Below are 22,559 nucleotides of genomic sequence, written 5' to 3' on the forward strand. Positions count from 1 at the left end.
AATACTTTATTACTCTATTAAAAAAAAAAAAAAAGTGAAAACGTAAATGCATGTAGATTTAGGATTTAGGAATCACAATGAGGATCAAGTCCTCGACAAAAACTTTGCCAAGTTGTAAAGCAGTGGAAGAAACTCTCCCAGTACACAGAACAGTAACTGCACCATATCTCCTGTTGTCTCTGAACTACTGCACATTTACACAGCCCTCTCTGGGATTTCCCTGCAAACCTCCCTAAAGCTGCAGCAAGGGAAGAGTCCCATTTTATCCAGAGATCAGTGCCAAAGATGCATAGGGACTGCCCACAGCCATGCCATATCCTTTGTTAACCACAGCCTCAGAATATCCCAGGCATCAGTCCCAACCCTGAGCTGACAAACAAGGATGTACAGCACACACAGAAGAGCTATTCAAGATGAATGCATGGATGTGTATTTGTGTATGTCATTCAGTCTATCTGCTACAGCAGAGCTCACAAATTATATCTATAGGAGATACATACATAAAATGAACAAAACTCAGAACTGAGGCTTGCACCATAGTTGCATTTGTACAGTCCTGACTCCAAGGGACCACAGTCCAGCTCTTTAACAGTCTCGTGTATGTTAACGCTGCAGGATGAGGAAGCAAGGCTTGGTGCTTTCTGTGACCCCTGAATTTTAGGAAATACTTCACTTCCCTGAAGTTCAAAGAGGGTAATTCTGGTTTGTGCCCCACAAACACAAGCCAGGTCCTTACCTCTCCATCAGCCACTGCAGAGTAATTCACTTGTGCGACGGTGACTGTGGTGGGCAGCTCTGAGGCATCAGCCAACGTGGCAACTGTGGCACCGGTGCCAACCTATGGGAGCCAACAAAATGCAGGGAATACATTTGTTATTGCAGGGCAATGTCCACATGATTCAGGCAAGGGGACACTCAAATGTTCTCACATTCAAAAGCATCACATCCACAGGGAGTATGGTCTGAGTAGTAATTGCAGAGCTCATGGAAAATATGGGGCTGTCTCAAAGGGCTGGGAGAGGAAATCATGGAATGGGTTGGGTTAGAAATGACCTCAAGATCATCCAGTTCCAACCCCCTGCCATGGGCAGGGACACCTTCCACTAGAGCAGCTTGCTCCAAGCCCCTGGGTCCAGCCTGGCCTTGAACACTGCCAGGGATGGGGCAGCCACAGCTTCTCTGGGCACCCTGTGCCAGCGCCTCAACACCCTCACAGGGAAGAACTTCTTCCTTATCTCCAACCTGCACTTCCCCTGTTTCAGTTTGAACCCATCACCCCTTGTCCTATCACTCCAGTCCCTGATGAAGAGCCCTTCTCCAGCATCCCTGTAGCCCCCTTCAGACACTGGAAGCTGCTCTGAGGTCTCCACGCAGCTTCTCTTCTCCAGGCTCAACAGCCCCAATGTTCTCAGCCTGTCTCCATATGGGAGCTGCTCCAGCCCCTGATCATCCTCGTGGCCTCCTCTGGATGGGCTCCAACAGCTCCATGTCCTTCTTATGCTGAGGACACCAGAACTGCACACAGTGCTGCAAGTGGGGTCTCCCCAGAGCACTGCAGAGGGGCAGGATCCCCTCCCTGAGCTGCTGCTCACGCTCTTGGGGTGCAGCCCAGGACATGGGGGGGTTCTGAGCTCGAGCGCACACAGAAGCCGGGTCATGGGGAGCTTCTCACCCAACACCACAAGTGCTTCTCTGTCCAACCTGTAGCTGTGCCTGCGATTGCCACCACCCAGGTGTAGGAATCACTGGAGCCATGTTAATCTATAGCAGTTCCAGAGTGGATATGGCCCAGAAGCAAGTTTTGCACAGCCCTCGTGCTGTCCCTGTGCTTATGTAGGAGACAAATCCTCACTATTCTCCTATTTTCCTTCTTACAGTGGGATACTGCTGTCATTCCAAGGTGTGAACGTGATGCGGTGGTGGAGACAGGATGCTTCTCTTATGGGGTGAGAGTTACTTAAACCACTGAGTAGTCCTGGCTCAGAACACCCTGCACATCAGCCCTCATTCATAATGCTCCTTGCTTACCATACACTGGGTCTCTCATCTCCAGGCACTTGTCAAACATTAGCACATGCTCAATACCCCACTGCCTTTAGAAACTACCTGTTCCCCATTTAACAGCTGGGAAAGGACAAAGGCAGGGAGGTGTAGCTTTGTTTCTAAGGAGAATTAAATCTATAAATGCCAGAAGTTCAATGGTTTCAGGTGCCCAGCATCTAAAAGAACACCAGTCAAAGGGAAAACATGTGTTAGCAGGTGAGCAAACAGAACCAGCTTGGCAAGTCTGCCTGGCCTTGGTGGGAGAACAGAAAGCTTAAGAACTGCTGACAAGCTTTCTTTTGAGAAAACAAACAAGGCCAAAACAAAGCCCCACACCATGGGTTTTATATTCAGGGTTGTGAGAAGAGAGCTTTAGACATCACTAAAACCAAGATGCTCAAGAGGGACGCAGTGCTGGGACAGCTGGGTAGCAGAGGGCAGCGGTGGTTTGTAGGCAGGAGCACAGGGGGAGCTGAGATTCAAATCCCACATCCACAAGGGGTTCTTGGGAGGTTTCAAGGGAGTACTTCAGTTTTTAACACCCTGAGCTGCCAGAACCTGCCTCCCCACACTGGGGACATAGGGAAAACAGCAGCACCACTGGGCCCCTGCCTGAACACAGCCTCTTTGGCCCTGAATCCCCCTCTCTAAAATGGTTTAAGAGGCATCTTTACCACAGAGGATCATAGAATCATAGGAATAAGAATCCTAAGACAAATATATATTCAGTGTATGTAATATATATATATTACACTTTAGGTGTAAGATAAGGAACAGAGGGTACAGAAATACTTAATGACATAGATTAAGCTGTTTCATTCCATTAAAGAAAGGCATTCCTACCACCTCTCCTCCCATCACTCCCTCCCATTGCCAGCACAAGCCTTGTGTGACCACATCATGAATTGTATTTGTTCATAAATGAGTTGATTAAAGTCAGGTCAACTCCCTGAATCACTTGCACAAATAGCTGCAGGAAAACTTGTGCTGCCATAAGAGAAGACCAAGAGATGGGAACGGGGAAGAGAGGATGAGGCTGCTGCTTTGGGTGGGAGTACTGGCTTAACAAGCCTGAGGGCTGAGACATACAAAGACAACATACTTGAAGAACAAATTAAGCTACCAAAAGGAGTTTGCTCCAAACCACCTCCCTGATACAGACAACTCAATCCCAATTCAGTTGTGTTGGAAATGGGTTTCACTCACCTGGATGAGGGACACGGTGCCATCAGGGTTACTGAAGGTTTGTACCACTGTCTGTGATGGCACAAGGTGTGCTATACTATGTGTGGTCGTCGTCTGCTGCTGTGTCTGCTGATCCTCAAAGGCATAGAGCAGGTCCTCACGCCCGTGCTGCTTGTAGCAGTTCTTCACAATCGTCCGCAGCGCCTGGGTCCATGATACCTGCCAGGAGAAGGAGAGGGAGTGAAGAGACCGTGTAAGAAGGCTTTCTGAGGCACTGCAGGGCTGCTACGGCTGTGATCTGTGTGCTTATCATAGAATCAGCCAGGGTGGAAAAGACTTTAAAGATCAAGTCCAACCACTCCCAGCACTGCCAAGGCCACCACTGACCCATGGCACTGAGGCCTCGCCTCCACGGTGTGTGAACACTTGCAGGGACGGTGCCTGCAGCCCTGCCCTGGGCAGCCTGTTCCAATGCCTGAGCACCCTTTGGAGAAGGAATTGTTCCTCAGCTCCATCTAAACCTGCCCTGGTGCAGCTTGAGGCCGGTTCCTCTTGTCCCATCCCTTGTTCCTTGGGAGCAGAGCCCAGCCCCTCCTGGCTCCATCCTCCTGTCAGGCACTTGTAGGGAGCAATCAGGTCCCCCCTGAGCCTTCTCTTCTCCAGACTGAACCCCCCAGGTCCCTCAGCCGTTCCCCATCACACTTGGGCTCCAGGCCCTGCACCAGCTCCATTCCCTTCTCTGGCCCCGCTCCAGCACCTCAATGTCTCTCCTGCAGTGAGGGGCCCAGAGCTGAACACAGGATTTGAGGTGCAGCCTCACCAGTGCCCAGTGCAGGGGCACAATCCCTGCCCTGGCCCTGCTGCCGCACTGGTGCTGATACAGGCCAGGATGCCGGTGGCTTCCTGGGCACAAGCTGCTCACGTTTGGCTCCATCATTCAGCACCCCCAGGTCCTTTTCCACCAAGCAGCTTCCCAGCCACTCTTCCCCAAGCCTGGAGCAACAGGCTGCAGATGAACACTATTGGGTTTTCTTGGGGCATTTTCAACAAATTCTCTAACAAAACGCCCCAATACCTAATCCCTCTCGTTCCCTCCTTTCCCCAAGATTCAGAAGTCACCCTGGAGAGCTCTTGTGTTGCTGTGTAAAGATACAGAACAAGCACATCTGGCTAAGGGAAAGAGAAGCTTTACAAAGAAATGCTTCACTAGCTTTTAAGGAGTTCTAACCAAGGTACTGGGACAGAGAAGTAGAAAATCATCTCTCCTTAGAAAAGCACTGACTGCCACAGCACCATTTCCAGCCTCACCAGGCATCCCTCCCCATCCAAGCAGACCTATATTATCGAGTCATAGAATCACAAGATGGTTTGGCTTGGATGAGCTTCAATGTCCCTTCCAACCCAGACCATTCTGTGATTCTATGAAAGGCCAATATTGTAGCTTCTTCTGTCACTCGAGGGCAGACGTATTCCCACACAACCCGGTTGCAAGCCTCTGTGCTCCATTTGAAGGCAGCAGACGTGGCAGATACACACCCGCTGCTTCTGTTCCTCTGTGCGGACATCGCTGCGGACGTTGGCCCATGGGATGTCCTCAGGCCACCAGATGGGCTTGCAGCTTTCCTTGCCCCAGCCTGGTTTCCCACGACCTGTGGAATACTTCAGCATCTCAGGGATGAAAGCTCGTAGCTGTGCCTGGAACAAAGCATAAAGGAGGGCTGAGAGGGTGTTTTTAGGAACTGGTAGGTTTAAGGTGCATAGAGAAAGTTATTACATTTAACTTCCAGCCTGTTGGAACCATCAACTGGAAGAGGCCTGAATGCCTAAAGAACACAGACAAATACTTCACCATCTTCTCCCAAGATTCAGCTGAGAACAGCTTAGAGCAGAAACACAATTAAATCAGCCAAATACAATAAGGCACAAACACAGACTGCATGAACACAGTCCATGGTGCAAACACTACCACGAAGAGACCTTGCCAACCTGAAAGGGAGGGGGAAAATGTAAATGCAAATAACACAGAGAAAAACCCACACTTGATGTCCCCACAGCGACAGGAACTCAGAGTTGAGCTGATGGGCATCTTACAGAGATGCTGCAATGATGGTGGAGCTTCAGGGAGCCACTAAAAACCAACCTCACACATAACTTCTCCACCCTTGCAGAACATAGTACACACTGGATTGATTTTCTGTACCTATTTGTAACTATTCTGGAGTGGGGACACTTTTCAACCTGATTTTGCTTCTCTTTAGCACCCACAAAAACTGCTCTACTAGTGACCACCTGCACCAGCAGGAGACAATACCTTAAAATAGGTGCGCAAAGCAAATCGAGCAGAGATGTCACCAATAGCAAGTAATATCCTCAGTGTTGTCAAAGAGAACATGAAACTCACACAGGGGGTCTTGTACCAGGGAATGCCTGGAGCCTCAGGAAAAGGCTGGTTCAGCTGCAGAACAGAGCAGGAAGACAAGGAGCACTCGAGACCAAATCATAGCATCAGCTATGTTGCGAAAACCTTTAAGATCATCAAATCCAAACACATCAGAGAAAACTATGTTGACTTAAAGCTGAATAGCTGCATTTAAGAACAACCCCCTGCATCCCTTCATGGCTTTAATAGCAAATTACTTGAATTGGTGATGGTGGCACTGGGAGTCCTCAGGCTACCTTACAACCTGGAGGTGCCTACATGTTCATGGTCCTGGAGCACAGCCATGGATGAGCACGCCAGGGCCAGCATCAGTTGCTGCCACAGCCATGACATGGTCCCAGCCAGCAGAGACATGAGGCAGCTCATGGAGGACTTCTCACCCATCCCTGATCTTCTGCCATAAGAGTGTCCTTTCCTCCCAGCCATAATCCTGCTTGAATGACATCCTGGTTCCAGTCTGGATATTGCAGCCATTGGCTCCAAGCTGAAAATCAACTCATGTACAAGCTGCCTTTTCATGTTAGTACAGGGGCATGTACAAAGTCCCCTGTAACATCAGTCTGACAGAGGAATGCTCCAGAGGAACAGGAGACTGCAGATTGTCTCTGGGGTCTCTGCAAAGAAGGACACTGAAGGCAATAAAAATCCAGTATGCTTCTGGGTCCATATGTAGCATATGTGCTGCTCACCATAGAAGAATCACCCCTGCTCAGCAGCTATATTTTATTGCTACTTAATGGACATGCTGAACCATCTCACAGAAGCCATACCAAAACCCTGAATTATAAATGGAAGCACAAAAAAGCCCATTTCGGTGCCCATTTGCCCAGCCCAGGCCAAACCTACCCATGGTGCACCTTCCACTGCAGGGCCAACAGTCATAGAATCACAGAATCCCAGACTGGTTTGTGTTGGAAGGGACCTTAAAGCTCATCCAGTCCCAACCCCCTGCCACAGGCAGGGACACCTTCCACTGGAGCAGCTTGCTCCAAGCCCCTGTGTCCAACCTGGCCTTGAACACTGCCAGGGATGGGGCAGCCACAGCTTCTCTGGGCACCCTGTGCCAGCGCCTCAGCACCCTCACAGGGAAGAGCTTCTGCCTAAGAGCTCATCTCAGTCTCCCCTCTGGCAGGTTAAAGCCATTCCCCTTGGCCTGTCCCTACAGGCCCTTGCCCAAAGCCCCTCTCCAGGTTTCCTGCAGCCCCTTTAGGCACTGGAGCTGCTCTGAGGTCTCCCTTTCAGGAGCCTTCTCTTGTCCAGGCTGCCCCAGCCCAGCTCTCTCAGCCTGGCTCCAGAGCAGAGCTGCTCCAGCCCTCGCAGCATCTCCATGGCCTCCTCTGGCCTCTCTCCAGCAGCTCCACGTCCCTCGTGTGCTGCTGCCCCAGAGCTGGATCAGGACTGCAGGGTGTTCTCCCTGAGGTTCCCTGGTTGAGGCCCCATTATCCATATGAACCTGCTCCTGGCACTGAGTTTTCTGGTGCAAAAATAGTTAAAAGCTCCTTCCCTGGATCGCTGTGTGCAAGCCACACTCCTTGTTACCAGCTGGATTAATCACTGGTCCCAGGGAGTTGAGCAGCTCAAGCTACTCAAGGCACTTGTTAAGGAGGACTTGCCTCTAATCCACCAGGGAGACAATCAGCAGCAGCATCACAACCTGCTCCAGCACCAGCATTTCTCTAATTAGGGCCATAACAAAACCTCACCCTCACAGGGCTCTGACACAGGGTATGGCACAGGGACAAAGACCCCACATCCCTCAGGACACAGCGGGAGGCATTGCTGTGACCAGGAACCATGGTTCTGCTGACTTCATCTATGAACCACCAAAATCAAATCTCTGCTAAGAAAAGACAGCAGCACATTCCACTCCCCACAGCTGGCAGCGCTGGAAAGGGCCCGTTTAATCTCCAGTATGGATGGTTTGAGGGAAGCCGTAAGCCCTGATTCTTTCTCACCCCTTGGTACACAGACTGAGTGTCTCCTGAGTTTTAACATCAAGCTCAAATGTTAGTGGTAATGAGCTAATCCTGATTCTACCATTTGCACTAGCCCAAGGCACAAACTGCACTCCGGTGCTGGAAAGAAGTTGTCCTGCACTCAGATAATCAAGCAATCCTCTGGTCTCAAGGTTTATGCCCTGCTACAGGAAGTGGTTTCTAGAAGGGAGCAAAACCTGTGGCTGCAGATTTGCTACCTTTGCCCACAGTTCAGCCTCAGGATCTCCAAAAAGCAGCACATGGGAAAAGTGAAATCCAGTCCATGGGGGAAGAGGAAAGTGGAAGAGGTCAAAGCAGCAATTACAGCAAAGCACCACGGTATTTCCTTCATGGTCCCCTCTTTTTGCAACAGCCAATTTGAGACTAAATATTAAGGTGAAGAGTTTCAATTAATGTTTAAACACTCAGATTAAAAATACAGGCTTCTGTTAAGGTGGCTGCCACCAGGAATTTCCTGCTATGAGAACCCACATGGCCCTGATGGAACTCAGAGATCTCACTGGTGGGATGAGAATGATCTCCCCATCATAAATTCATTCCAGCAAAGATGAGGGGCAGGATCGGCCTGAGTGTCTTTAACCAGAAGCAATGGCACTCAGCAGAATAGTTTATGCCTGGCCACAGGAATCAATACCCTGGTCACCAGTGCAAAAGCAGGAGGTGCTGCGGGGCTCCCCATAGACGTGTCTGCTCACAGCTTCACTCCTTATACAAATCTTTCTTCTCTTCCACTCCAAAACCATGATCAGGCTGTTAGAATGAGACTACCTGAAACATATCAGAGGGGCACACTTGGGGACCAGGCTGTGGGATCACCACCTCCTAGCAGAGTTTGGAGATCTGAGCCTGGACATGTCTGGTCTTGTTGGAAACAAGGCATGATGCAGACTGAGCTGAGAAGAGCAGCCTGTATGAGAGTTCAAAGTACACGCTCATCCCTGCTTCCAGGACCTTGCAGGACTCACTGCCATTTCCACTGCTGGAACAACCATCCAGTGCTGGAGCTCAGCTGTGTGGCAAACCTGATTCCTAACTCTGGGTGCCTCCACTGCAAAACAAGGATCCTGCCCCTGCCACATGCCAATGCCCTGCTGTGTGTGGAAACATAGCCTGTTCTCATACCACACCTCTGATGTGGAACAAAAGGGAGCACCAGTAAGCCTCATGCCTGGGCAAGGGGTCCAGCACTGCAGGATCATCCCTGCCCCACCATAGGGAGAATCTGATAGCCACGGACCAAGTTACCACCCTTCAATGCTTGGCTTCTCCTAAATACAAACTGCCACGTACATAAAGACATCTGCTGGTTTTTGCAGTCCATATGCAAACAGACATCAAGATGATTTCTGAGAGGCCTGGATAAACTTTGTTGGCCTGTATAAGCAGTCTGTATACTTATCTGTATAAGACTGCAAGTAATAGGGGCATAGTACATCTATAAAACATCAGATTGAAGCAACAATCACCTGTTCAGAATACAAATCCTAGTGAATTTGAATCCAGATAGTGACCTCAGTGAAGCATTAATCTCAGCATTACCCAGACTTTCTCCTTAGTCATATTAGTGAGCAACTCAGAACAAGTTTAGGGGCAAACCCAGCTCTGGCATAGAGTGTCAGTGTGGCCAAAGCCCATAAAGCAACAAGATTTCTCTGCAGGATAAAACCCCATTGCAACACATTGGTTTCGGTGCACAACCGAGGTGGGTGATTCTCTCCACTCACAATATAGAAGCATCTTTGTTCCAGCTACCAAAGGCTTTATTTCCCTCAAGACCCCCAGGGAAGCAGAGCAATTAGGAGAAGAGTTATTTTCCTCTCCTCACTGAGGAGGTAACACCTCTACCACCTGCAGCTCCTGAAAGCAGAGGCCTCATGTTTCCATTCCCCGTGACACAGCTCCTAATTGTGCTGCCCGATTTATATCTATACACATTTCAGTTTTCCATTGGGTTCGTGTGTTGAAAAAGCTCCTTTCTTGTTACAAAAGACAAAGAAACTATAGTGGCAGCTCTGGGAATCAAGGTGCCTTCAAAAACCTAATGGCACCTCTAGCAGGGCAACAGGTTGCAGTGATGTAGGAGTCAGAGTTCTCGTCCACTTGCTCAAATGAATGTATCTCAAGCTGCAGTTGTGGCAAAAAACCCATCATGACCTCATCGTATTCAGCACATCTGTGCTTTGCTCTATTCAAAGATTCTCCCCAAGTCTGTCAAAACTAAGCAGGTGGATGCTTTCAGCAGCCAACTCATCTCCAAGCACCACATGCAGCATCTTACTCCTTGATGTAATCCACGCAGGAGCCTGCAGTCCTGACTGTTAATTCTAGTGCTGTGTCCTCAAGTGGCCTGCAGCCATTTAAGGACCTCAAAAACCATTAAAGACATTTACAAAGCAGTATCCCTCTATGATAAGTGGGGAAACTGAGGCACTGGGTGCCCACAACACATGCGCACACCACAGTGGCTCGGCTGAGGCAGTGACCGCTAGCCAAACGGGACACAAAGAGCATGGACCCTGTCCACAGCTCAGGAGAAACCTTAAGAAAGCTGCTTGGAGTTACCACGTTGTAGTAAAAAGATGAGGGCTACTCCTAACAAGATACTTGGGTTGCCATAATGCAGCATGGGATGGCTTGAAACAAGAGGCTCTACGTTGCTGTTGCCTCAGCAGTTTGCACGCTTGCTGACCAAAGGGGCATGCAGAGCATGGAGAAGAAAAGACATTCCTCATTTCACAGAGTCACAAGAAGGCTGAGAACACAAGAGTGCTGTGTGTAAGGGGTCGGGGGGGGGGAAGCCCTGCCAGCAGCTTGTGTCTTGGACTGGAGAGCTGCTTCACATATGGAAAGGCAGAGCAGCCAAACCCCAAGGGCAACTTGGCTTGGCCAGATCTCTGTGCAAGGCTTCCTGAAGACCAAGGCCATGTTATCCTTGCAGGAAAATATCTCAGGGACTCTTCATCAGGGCCTGTAGCAACAGGACAAGGGGTGATGGGTTCAAACTGAAACAGGGGAAGTTCAGGTTGGAGATAAGGAAGAAGCTCTTCCCTGTGAGGGTGCTGAGGCGCTGGCACAGGGTGCCCAGAGAAGTGGTAAATGCTCCATCCCTGGCAGTGTTCAAGGCCAGGTTGGACGAAGCCTTGGGTGAGATGGTTTAGTGTGAGGTGTCCCTGCCCATGGCAGGGGGTTGGAACTGGATGATCTTACGGTCTTTTCCAACCCAAACCATTCTGTGCTTCTCTCTCCAGCCTTATTTTTAGCTTAACATGAAAAGTATTAGTATTTTACCCATGAAATTCTATGGATATTAGTATTTTATCCATAAAACAGATGCAGAAAACACTTCAGCAACCTTTGATGTTAAAAGAGTTGATATCCAAGTCTATCACAAAACCCAAACACCATGCACTATAAATCCAGCTGAAGGTTCCTGTGAAGTGAGAGCTTGTCACTTTTATTGCTCCTTTCATGGCATGTGCAACATGAGCAGCCAAACACTTGATAGATCTTTTTATTGGCCCTTTTATACGCGCACACATTCTGCACGGGGCAAACCAGAGAAGTTTCTCAGATGTGTTCCTGGATTGCGACCACCCCACGTCCTGCGCTCATTCCTCCACACTCACTTCTCTCTCATTTCCAGCACTCCACCAGCACCAGCTCATTGTCTTTGTGCCTCCCTCTGAGCCCACAAGCTGTGGGTATGGGTACCTCCAGCTTCACTACTCACATCACCCTAGGACAGCCTTCAGCAAATCTCCACATAGATGTCTCCTTCTCCTTGCTTTAAGCCCTAAGCACTTCTCTTGCTGTTACTGAGCTTAATTACTACAATGATAAGGTCATAAAGAAGTCAGATAAAAACAAGCATGCTGTTTGCCAACACAAATGAACTCGGATACATTCCTGTGATCTTTTGAGGCTCTGATTTTACTTTCAAAGTACAGTGTTTCTAGTTTTTACTTTCCCATTTCCATAGGAAACTGTTAATGACACAAACCAAAAGCTGCCTGTGAACAGCTCTTGCACATACCACCTTTAGCACCAGCTTAAAAATCCAGCAATTATGTTTTGCCTCATGCTGCCATGGATTACAAACACATTCTGTTACCAGTCAAGGCACAGGAGATTTCTTTGTGAAGTTTTATTAGAAGTGTGAGCTTGTCTGATTCCAACTCAATGGAAAAGATGTTGTGACCAGAACGTGATCTTCTGCAGAGCACGGAGGAAATCTGCACATCTTTGCTCTACTACAACACCTCTTTGTACATTGCCCAAAGCCTCTGACCTTTCCATCTTGCTACTGCCTCCAAAGAAACTGGCTTTCAATGTTTAAAATGTGTTTTGGTGCATCAGACTGAACGTACCCAGAGTCTCCTGCAAAGCACATCTGCCTCCATTCAGCTCCTGCACCCCAGGGGAAGGAGAATTCCCTACAGACAATCCCTCCCACACCAAGAAGGCTTCCCTAGGGGGGCCCCCTTCACTTTCTCCTAGGAATAAGGAGGTCAGCAAAGAGCTGAATATGAAGAGAAAGAGAATCCTCCACATGCTTAGAGCAAATAATTCCCCATCTTCATCAGAAGCATTTCACACAAGGTCTGATCTGGACTTAAACCATTGGCAAGCTCCCCTCTGCCCCAATCCACAGCAGAAAACAAAGCAGGGAATGAACTCGAGCACACAAAAAAGGTCCAAGGAGCAACCTTCCTGACCTCAGAGCCTAAAAATCACTGTGAAGTGCCAAATATCTTCCCTGTTCATAGCTTACGGAAGGTGACAAAGAGGGAATCTCCCAGCAGCCTGATCTGCTTACCAGCATTTCTACTGTTCTGTGTAGAAAATAAGTACCAATAACAAAGCTTCCCATTTAACTACTATCTGAGCTGTTACGTTCCCATGGGGAAGAGGAGATCAGATGCATCCCCTGGAGATGCAGACATAAGCTCCACTGCAAAATGACAGGATGTGGCTGCAAGATGCCAAATCTCTCTCTCTCTGGTTCTGCCATGCCTGGCTGCTTACCTGGGTCATCTTGTCCACTGAGACAGGAATGCCATCGATGGTGAGGGGTGGCAGCTCGGAGTTAACCTCCTGAGGCGCAGGAGCATGTTCCGCTAGCGCAGACTCCAGATCTTCCAGGATCATGCTCTTGTACTTCCGTACCTGTAGGGAATCATTAAGCTCAGGTAAACAAGGTAGAGAGCACCAGGAGAGGTGAGGGTGAAGATGCAGGGCCAGCCACCTTCCCCAAGGTGCTGTGGAACAGGAGGAGCAAACAAGAAGCTGGCAAGAAAAACATACCCACTGGCCCTGAGGACTCAGCTGTATTAAAGAGCTGCTGATGAAACATTGAGTAACACTGGCAAGTGAAAGTATTTAAGGGATTAAAAGTTCTGAAGCAAAAGTTATCATGGTCAGGATCTCCTCCATTTACTGTCTGGTCTGCAACAAGGTGCAAGCACTGACAGCTGAGCTGAGCTCAAACACACCATCACTATGGGCTCCTTCTGACTTTTAATCGAGGATATTCAGCCCTGGTGAGCTGAGCAATCACTGATGCAGAGAAGTCAGGACCTCAGTACTACCTTCATGTCCTTACAATCTGAACTCCTGTTTCCAAGGTTTTAAACACGACTTTCAGATCACTACCAGCCTTGCAAAGCTGCCTGGAGCAGAATGAAACCTGCGGAGAAGGTGAATGACTTCTTACACAGCTTTTCCTAGAGACACCTACCACGTTCTCCAAGGGTGCAGCACCAAATACTTTAAAGACAGGGTTGGGTTTGGAGGGTGAGATGCAGAGAACGATGGCCTGCTGCCCCACTCTGGTGGTGTACTCATCCAGCGTGGCTCGGAGCTTCCTGAAACACAAGCAGAAAGCAGTGAAACCAGCTGAAAGCCCTGCAGAAACACAACCCTTCACATTGTAAATTCCCTTTCTTAATGCTGCCCATTCAGAAACCAGGTGAGAAGTGGAGACCCAGATGGTCAGACCAGCCCCATATCCTGCTTATTCCTCCACTCCCGCAGGCCTGCTGTGTTCCCTGCAGTCACCAGCAGCTCAAATATCACTTATTCTCCTTTCTTTCCTTTTTCCATTGATGTAAAAAGGAAAACAAAATCAGCAGAGCAGCAAAGCCAGGACAGCAAGAGTCTGCATATCCCCTCTGTCACCGAGGGTATTATACAAAACTTGGAAGGTAAAGAACTTGAATGATTCAACAAAAGAGGACTGCAGATAGAGGTTACTTCACATCCAACCTTGTAACAGAGCACTGCAATTCTGTAGTACTAAAGTCCTGCTCAAACCAGGACTGTCAGAATTCAACTTACAACTACAGGACAGCCAAGAAGCAGAAATATTACAACAGCTCAGCACAGAAAACCCAGGTATTGAGACAGGAGCCATATCAGCAAGTCCCTTTGGAATGATCTCCCTGTAGGAAGAAAATGTTCCATCATATACTTTCTGCCTCGTATTCCCTTTAAAGCGATGGAAGAGAATGTGTCAGAAATACTGGCGGAAACTCAAGAGAGAAGCAGAGTTTATCAACAGGTAACCTCAGCACTCCATGGTGACAGTGCAGTATCGGCCCTGGGACTTCAGAACCCGCTGTTTACAGCAGACCTGTTGCCAAGAAGCACCAACATCCACCACAGAGATCCCAAAACCAGAAGCTGTAACTTCCCACTGGATTCAGTGGTGCAAAAATCAAGCAAAAATGTGCTAAATTGATGAGAGTGCAAAAAAAACCATGCATTTTGTCACTATCTGAAATGCAGTCAAATGAAGCAGTTGCACGAAGGGAGGAGAAAGAATTCCTTTACAGAGGAGTTTCTTTAAAACAATATTGTTCATAGTTCAAGGGAGAAAAGAATTGGCTTTTCAGAAAGGTTGCAATGAACAGAACGCAGTCAGCAAAGCTGGGAGAAGGAAGGAAAAGCAGAATAGAGCTATAGAAGAGAGGGAATCCACTCCCAGAAAATATTTAACACTAACTCTGTTCCACTTGGCTCCTTTTTGATCTGGTGCAGAGGGTGTTGTGGGACTCAGCAGAGGAGTAAGCAGAATAAGGAAACCAACTTAATTTCTCACTAAGAATTACACTAGGAGAGAGGGAAATAAGGCAAACCTCTGTTCAGCACTACTCCAGTGCATTAAGTGTACAGACAAGGGGAAGTCAGCAAGAAACAAATGTCAAATACCCCTGCCTCCTCTGACATAACCCAGTTACATCCGAATCAGTTTAAAAGGCAAAAACTCCTTTGTTCCAAATCCTAGTAAATAATATCAACTGCTATTTGCAAGTGTTTCCTGATGGGTTAGCAGATGACGTCTCCAGGCATGCAGGAAGCCTGTGCAGTCAATTCAGCACCAGCGCTCCTTGGTGGCCATCAGGCGGGCAGACAGCCTCAGAGCACCTGTAATGCAGCACCTGAAGGGCTATGGAGGTTTGGTGTCTGCAGAGCAAGTTGATAAAGCCAAAGGAAGTGTTTCAGCTCTGGCATGCATTTCCCCTTCATTATTCTCCCCCAAAACTGTGAACTAAAGGCTGGGTAAGACCTTCAGTCTTAAGGGGAGACCTTAGAGCAGCTCCAGTGCCTAAAGGAACCTGGAGAGGGGCTTTGGACAAGGGCCTGTAGGGACAGGCCAAGGGGAATGGCTTGAACCTGCCCGAGGGGAGACTGAGATGAGCTCTTAGGCAGAAGCTCTTCCCTGTGAGGGTGCTGAGGCGCTAGCACAGGGTGCCCAGAGAAGCTGTGGCTGCCCCATCCCTGGCAGTGTTCAAGGCCAGGTTGGACACAGGGGCTTGGAGCAAGCTGCTCCAGTGGAAGGTGTCCCTGCCTGTGGCAGGGGTTGGAGCTGGAGGAGCTTTAGGATCCCTTTCAACCCAAACCATTCCATGATTCATTAGGTAGATAAGACCTTTGTGCTATTGCAGAGCTGGGATATGGCTGCAGCTCCAGATTCTCAGGCCAGCTGCTGTTAAAGCCACTGTGAACATCTTACAAGGCAATGCTGCAATGACAGATTCACCTTGTGACCAACCGGGGTTAAACCAAAATGCTGGATCCCACCAGAATGCTCACAAGAGTCCTAGTGATCATAACATCACACTGAAGATGAGCAGAGCTGCAACTTAACCGATTTCTTCAACACAGCTTTTGGGTTGCAGAAAAGATGCCACCAAAAAACCCCAAGCTGCGCAACTTTTGGACAGCACCGGAGACAGACCAGGGCTGCAGGCTGAGGTGTCAGAGTGCAGTAGGAGCTCTTACCGTAGCAGACGTGTTTGCTGCCTCTTGCGGATGGATGGGTTGGACTCAAACACGTGTGGTCGCTTCCGTTTTTTACCTGTCGCCACAGCAGCGGCTGCTGCCATCCCCACAGGGCCTGGAAACCAAACCACAGAGGGTCAATGAACACATTGGGCTCAGGAACTGGCCAGAAGGGACATTGCCATTGCTCCCCACGCAGGATGGGTCCCAAGGGATCAGCTTCAAGGGCCTCCCCATCAGACCAGGGTGATGTGAACTCCCCACTGAATCCTTCCTCTCCAGCAGTATCAGAGACATGTACCAAAAGGCTCCATCCCCAAGACTGGCAAATCCCAGCTTAGTCCCAGGTGAAAGCCACATATGTCAGTCCAAAGTTTCCCTTATAATCACGTAATTTTGTATTTTAACTTCCAGAGAGACTGAAAAACTCTCAAGGACACCAAGACTTCAAATAACTGATCATAATTGAGGAGATTCCAATAGTAAGGGAGACCAGGTACAACACCATGAATCCTCTTGGACACAACTCCAGCATCAGGAGTCCAAAGCTTTCCCTAGGGATTAAGTGACAGTTCTAATAGGAAAATATTGGTAATCCGGAGTTTCCAGCAGCACCATACAACAGGCCCCTGAAGAACAGTGGGGACCACAGCAGGGCAGTGCTATTGCTTTTGTGATCAAACTCTGGGCACAGACTCCATGGAAGGGGAAGTTTCCTTAAGTTAATTGGAAGTAAATCAAGTAACACGGAGTGGGTTGTGCGTCTATCTGCGATGTCCAGAAATGAGTGCAGAGTCAGAATCAAAAAGGTCTACTGCAGGCTCAAGGATGTGCCTGTGACTCCTGAGCAGACCTCAGTCACTCTTTGTGTGGTTCCTCCATATATCAGAGGTGAAAGATCACACCAGGCATCATAAAGGCACTTTGTGTTTAACAAAGATGCAGCTACTGGATCAGGAAGTCCTTGGCTAATGATTAGTGGAAGCTGGGAGATGATAACAAAAGTAGTGTCTGATGATACAAGGTCTCTAACCAACTGCTCTGGGAGACAGTACATGGACAGAGCTCTGGGTGACACTGCAGAGCCCGGTTTTGTTAATTACTAACAAACTACCATGGCCAGAACTGCTCCATACTGCTCCAAGGGTCCTGTGCCTGGGAAAAATAGGATAAAATTGCTGTCATTTGGGGGACTGGAAGAACAGTTGCTCTGGAGAAGCGAGGAAAGGCCACACTGGGCTCTTGGGCAAGCTTTGGGCTGGATGTGTCAGTGCCTGCCCTAGAGCAGTGGGGCAGCTCCTGTTTTGGGCTGCCAACCTCTGGCCAGTGGCTGAAGGGGTGCTGGACACTCCCTGCATATGGAGCCACCAGATGTGGCTCCTGCAAACACCACCCAAGCCTGAAAAGCCTGTGTGCTAGAAGAGAAGGGGAAAAGAATCCTACAGGAGCTGAGGTTTGAAAATTCCTAAGGAAAGGGATGCTCAGTGGGGTGGTGGAACTCCACAGGTTCAGTCAAGCACATCGAGAGCTCTCTTCAGCAGATAAAGTCTGATACAGAATCAGATCAGACCCCGAGTGCTTTATCACTGCGCTTTTCTCCTAATGAGGTCAATCTGGTACAAGGCAAACGAGGAGGCCATTTGGCTTCACTGAAAGGAATGTGTGGTTCTGAAATGCTTTCCCAGTCCAGATATGCTGGGGACCCTTTGTAGCATCTCCCTGGGAGAGGCCTTGCATGTGAATGTCATCTCCTTGGCTAAGCAAGATAGTGCAGCATCCCTGGGTTATTTTTGCTGTTGTTTATACAGGCTTGAAATAAGCTTGCTCTTTGACATACATTTTAGCTTCATTATTTGAGGCAGCACTTACCAAGGACCTTCCTTATTGCACAAACCAGTCTCTTATGCCTCTTCTTACACACAGATAAAGTGATGCAATATTGAAGCAGCTGGCAGACCTTGTGAAGAAGGTCAATAAGCAAGGGCAATAAGGAGATATTCAAAGCATCCCATGGGTGCAAGATCACCACCCACCTACAAGTGCTGTTTGCAACCTCTGCATGGATGTGAGGATAATCAGGGGCTGGAGCCTGACAGGCTGAGAACACTGGGGCTGTTGAGCCTGGAGAAGACAAGCTGTGTGGAGACCTCAGAGCAGCCTCCAGTGTCTGAAGGGGGCTACAAGGATGCTGGAGAGGGGCTCTTCATCAGGGACTGTAGCGATAGGACAAGGGGTGATGGGTTCAAACTGAAACAGGGGTAATTTAGGATGGAGACAAGGCAGAAGCTCTTCCCTGTGAGGGTGCTGAGGCGCTGGCACAGGGTGCCCAGAGAAGCTGTGGCTGTCCCATCCCTGGCAATGTTCAAGGCCAGGTTGGACACAGGGGCTTGGAGCAAGCTGCTCCAGTGGAAGGTGTCCCTGCCCGTGGCTGGGGGTGGAACTGGATGAGCTTTAGGATCCTTTCCAACCCAAAACAGTCTGGAATTCTATGAATGCCATGTTAAGTGAACAACGGTGATTGTACCTGCTGCAGCCAGGTGGGCAGTGACTTCATCAGTAGCCGTGGAGTTGAGGATGTCAGAGTCATCGTAGGATGTGTCCTCTGGTGAAGATGGTGAGTCCTCATCCGCACTGAGCATGCTGTGTTCTGTGTAGGTGGCCACATGGACCTGCTGCACTTGCTGGGCCACCGCATGGGCCTCGATGGTGGCCATGTGCTCTGTCTGGGTCACCTCGTGTTCATCCATCAATAACCACTGTTGGAGGAGACAAAAGAAATCACAGGAAGAGGTTACTGACATCGAGGTAAGTGTGGGCAGCCAACGGTTTCTGAGCCAGCTGGGTAAGCAGGATGTGACTGCGAGGGCACAGAGATTACCTTCCCAAGTGACAGTGGTCTTTGACAGGGAAATAACAGCTACACCATGAAGCAGAAGAGGACCTTGAAGTGTATGGGTTTGAAAATTCCATACTTCCAAACAACATGGCACAGCACCCAGGCAGTCATTTTTGCTGGAATGGATTCTGTAGCCCTGAGATGTGCCACTCACCCACTACATGTTCAGAGGTCTGATCAAAGGTGGAACTTCTTTTTGCCACTTCAGCTTTCAGGGCAGATGTGAGGTGTCCTGACCCATGGCAGGGGACTGGAACTGGATAATCCTAAGGTCCTTTCCAACCAAAACCATTCTGTGATTCTAAGATGCTCAAGGGTGTTACCCAGTCCCTGCCCTTCAACGTCAGTAGCCCAGAACATAAACAAGGTTCCCAGAACAGAAGTTTAGTGGCAGCAAGTTGCATTCTGGAGGCCATTTTTGTTGTATTACTAATTTAGAGCCTGGAAGGAGGCAAAATCATTACAACCCAAGCACAGATATTATATAAAGCACATTTATTTAATGCATCTAGTGGTAAAACACTGAGCAAAGCAGCAGCTTACACACTGAGCAGGGCACTGGCCAACATGGCATGAATGTAAATCTGCGCAGAAGGAACAAGACGGGAGATACACGGATATTTTCCACAGTGTGTGGAAAAGGGACAGCACATCCTGAAGATATTTTCAAACTACAGTAGAAGAATTAGGACATCAGCCAATCCCCAAAACCCCCCAGGACAAACAGCAGAAGGAAACATGATCACCAGTAGAAAACAGTAACACATACCCAGCAAATTCTGATCCTGTAAGTGTAGTCATTGAAATTAAACCTGCTCAGTTTGTCAGAGTGGTCTCAAATACATGGCTGGGTAACTGCTCTATGGAGTCAGGCAAGCCAAGTCATTAGCCTGGAGAAGAGAAGGCTCCTGAAGGGGAGACTTTAGAGCAGCTCCAGTGCCTAAAGGGGCTGCAGGAAAGCTGGAGAGGGGCTTGGCACAAGGGCCTGTAGGGACAGGCCAAGGGGAATGGCTTGAACCTGCCCGAGGGGAGACTGAGATGAGCTCTTAGGCAGAAGCTCTTCCCTGTGAGGGTGCTGAGGCGCTGGCACAGGGTGCCCAGAGAAGCTGTGGCTGCCCCATCCCTGGCAGTGTTCAAGGCCAGGTTGGACACAGGGGCTTGGAGCAAGCTGCTCTAGTGGAAGGTGTCCCTGCCTGTGGCAGGGGTTGGAGCTGGAGGAGCACTGAGGTCCCTTCCAATACAAACCAGTCTGGGATTCTATGATCCCCCTGCTGCTCCAGCACCAAAGCACCTGTTACGCATCCAAAGGCTCCACACTTGGATTTGAACAGGGATTCAGGCACAGGGGATGAAAGGAAAGTTGTTCTTGGTTAACTTCAGAGATGACCATTTATCATTCCAGAAAATAAAGGAAGTTTATTCCTGTTTTCCTTCAGACACCAGGACATTTTCAGGTGTAAGGAAACCCTAAAGGTATGATGATGCCTGCAAAGACATTTCCTGGTAGCTGCAGCTCAGTCCAGAAGCCCTGGATGACAGCCAGAAGGATATTAAAATCATTTAAACTGCTTAAAAAAATATGAGGATAAAGCCCTCTCATCACAAAGTGCCATTGCCTCATGACCATGTCAGGGGTTCCTTTGATGTACTGTCAACTATAATCAATGGCTGTTGACACCATCGCTGGAAGAACACCAGATGCAGGAGGCACAAAGCTAAAGCAGCAGAAGCCAAACCATTCAAAACAGCAGAAAACAGAAACTGAAAAGCCATAAATTCGACATTAAATTTAAACCCGCATGGATTAAAATGAAGTTTTTGTCTGCTCAGTGTAATCTGCGGTGTGAATGTAAAGAGATGGAACCCAACCCATACAAAACCGCTGTAGAAACTGTCCTCTATCATCGCCATCTGGTTTAATGTTGCTCATGGGTGCTTTAAACTGAGCCAAAAATAAGAAGTCCACAGGATTAAAAATGATGAGGTTCATCAGCATGACTGGAAAAGCTCTTGCGCAGACAGGGCGGGGGCTTATTTTTAACCTTTGGACCACTGAATTGGTTTTAGTTCAGATGCTGTGGAAGACAAGACACTGCCCTCTGAGGCAGGTTTAACTCAGAGACAAGCAGCGCTCTGCTGGCATTGGAAATCCCTCATGCAACATAATGCCCAATTCACCCAAAACCCTGCTCGGATGAACAATGCATGAAAGAATCACTGGGTCTCACTTCCTTGGCAGTTTAAATGATGCAAATATGAATTATCTGAATGAAGACAGAAGGAGAAGGGCTGAGATGAAGAATGGTTTGACAGAGACCTGCTCTGTGCTCTCCTATGCACACACAGAGCTCATTCCAGCCACATGTGCTCAGATCCTTCCTGAGAGAGACCTGAGGGAATGCAGGGGCACAGGTTTTAAATGAAAAGAGGGGAGATTTAGATCAGACATAAGGAAGAAATGCTTTACGGTTGGGATGGTGAGGCACCGGCACAGGGTGCCCAGAGAAGCTGTGGCTGCCCCATCCCTGGCAGTGTTCAAGGCCAGGTTGGACACAGGGGCTTGGAGCAAGCTGCTCCAGTGGAAGGTGTCCCTGCCTGTGGCAGGGGTTGGAACTGGAGGAGCTTTAAGGTCCCTTCCAACCCAAACCAGTCTGGGATTCTATGATTCTACCATTCTGAAAGGGGGTGCTAACAGGTAACAGCCTCATCAGCATCCAAAACACCAAATACAAAGTTCTCCTGGCCAAGTTTTGTAACCAAACCTTCCTTCTGCTTGTGCATTTCAGATCTCACAGGAGGAGCACACTCTCCTCCATAAGCCAACACCACACAGCCCAAGAAGGCACAGTGAAGAAAGGTGAGTTGTCCTTCTTGTAGATAAAAAGCTTTGCATTTTCTTTGTAAATAACCCTGGTTGTCCGAATTCAGGCTTCATATTTTAATACCAGGAGTGACTACTATAAGCAGAACACAAGGGAAGAGCTCACCTCTGTCCTGTAATAGCATCCACATAAAGATGAGGATGACATTGGTATAACATACAAGAATTAGCTAAGCACCAACAGCAAATAGAGGCCACCTCACACAGCCTGTCCAGTGTGCTATGGCACAACTTCTCCTAATCAAAGGTTTGGGGAAGAATGAAATCCCATCCCAGGCAGCCGCAGGGCACTGCTCCATTGGGGAACTACCCAATGTGCGATGAACATGCTGAGCTCACACACCAGCTCTGCCTTCTACAGTGGATTCTAAATAACAGAGGAGGAAGTACAGGGGACTAACAGATAGACACAGTTCCTCAGAATCCACCTTAAAAGTGGTCAATGCCAGCAGTTAGGTTAATAGACATGTTAACCTTTCCAGCTGAGGGTACTGTCCCCAGCCTCCTTTCAGGCTCCAACCTTCTCTTCCCAGTGATAAGGCTCAGGAGAAAGGCTGCATGACATGACCCACCTACTGCCCTCTGGAGAATTGCCTTTGAACTGATGAAAGGATGTTGAATTTAGATGGTACGGCAGCAAACCAGAGGCTATGGGAAGCCACAGTAACTACTGAGAAAGAGGTGATGAGCTTCCATCAGCTCATGTAGCTGAGAAAAGCCAGCCAGCCTTCCTCAAGCTTCTCCTCATCCTCCTCCTTAGACCTAAAGATCATTGGGGTCAGTACCTAAACATACATGCAGAGGTCCAGGCTGGTATCCTCCAAGACCCAGCTC

General features: G+C 48.7%; 1 protein-coding gene across 10 annotated transcripts in view; it reads right to left on the bottom strand.

The window, feature by feature from the left end:
• NRF1 (nuclear respiratory factor 1) overlaps positions 1 to 22,559 on the bottom strand; it is a 70,833-nt gene that overhangs the window by 33,809 nt on the left and 14,465 nt on the right. For 9 of the 10 annotated variants that reach the window (XM_065677705.1, XM_065677792.1, XM_065677967.1 and 6 more), the window contains 7 exons: positions 18,473 to 18,704; positions 15,949 to 16,063; positions 13,403 to 13,529; positions 12,691 to 12,831; positions 4,765 to 4,923; positions 3,250 to 3,447; positions 737 to 838 (listed from right to left, as the gene is read on the bottom strand). In XM_065677705.1, the coding sequence (XP_065533777.1) occupies positions 737 to 838; positions 3,250 to 3,447; positions 4,765 to 4,923; positions 12,691 to 12,831; positions 13,403 to 13,529; positions 15,949 to 16,063; positions 18,473 to 18,704 (1,074 nt within the window). Of the gene's footprint in view, positions 1 to 736; positions 839 to 3,249; positions 3,448 to 4,764; positions 4,924 to 12,690; positions 12,832 to 13,402; positions 13,530 to 15,948; positions 16,064 to 18,472; positions 18,705 to 18,826; positions 19,772 to 22,559 lie in introns of those variants that run through there. The other variant, XM_065678293.1, reaches the window with a different exon arrangement.

This window comes from Lathamus discolor, chromosome 1 (genome assembly GCF_037157495.1).
Source record: "Lathamus discolor isolate bLatDis1 chromosome 1, bLatDis1.hap1, whole genome shotgun sequence".
In the NCBI taxonomy this organism is placed as follows: domain Eukaryota; kingdom Metazoa; phylum Chordata; class Aves; order Psittaciformes; family Psittacidae; genus Lathamus; species Lathamus discolor.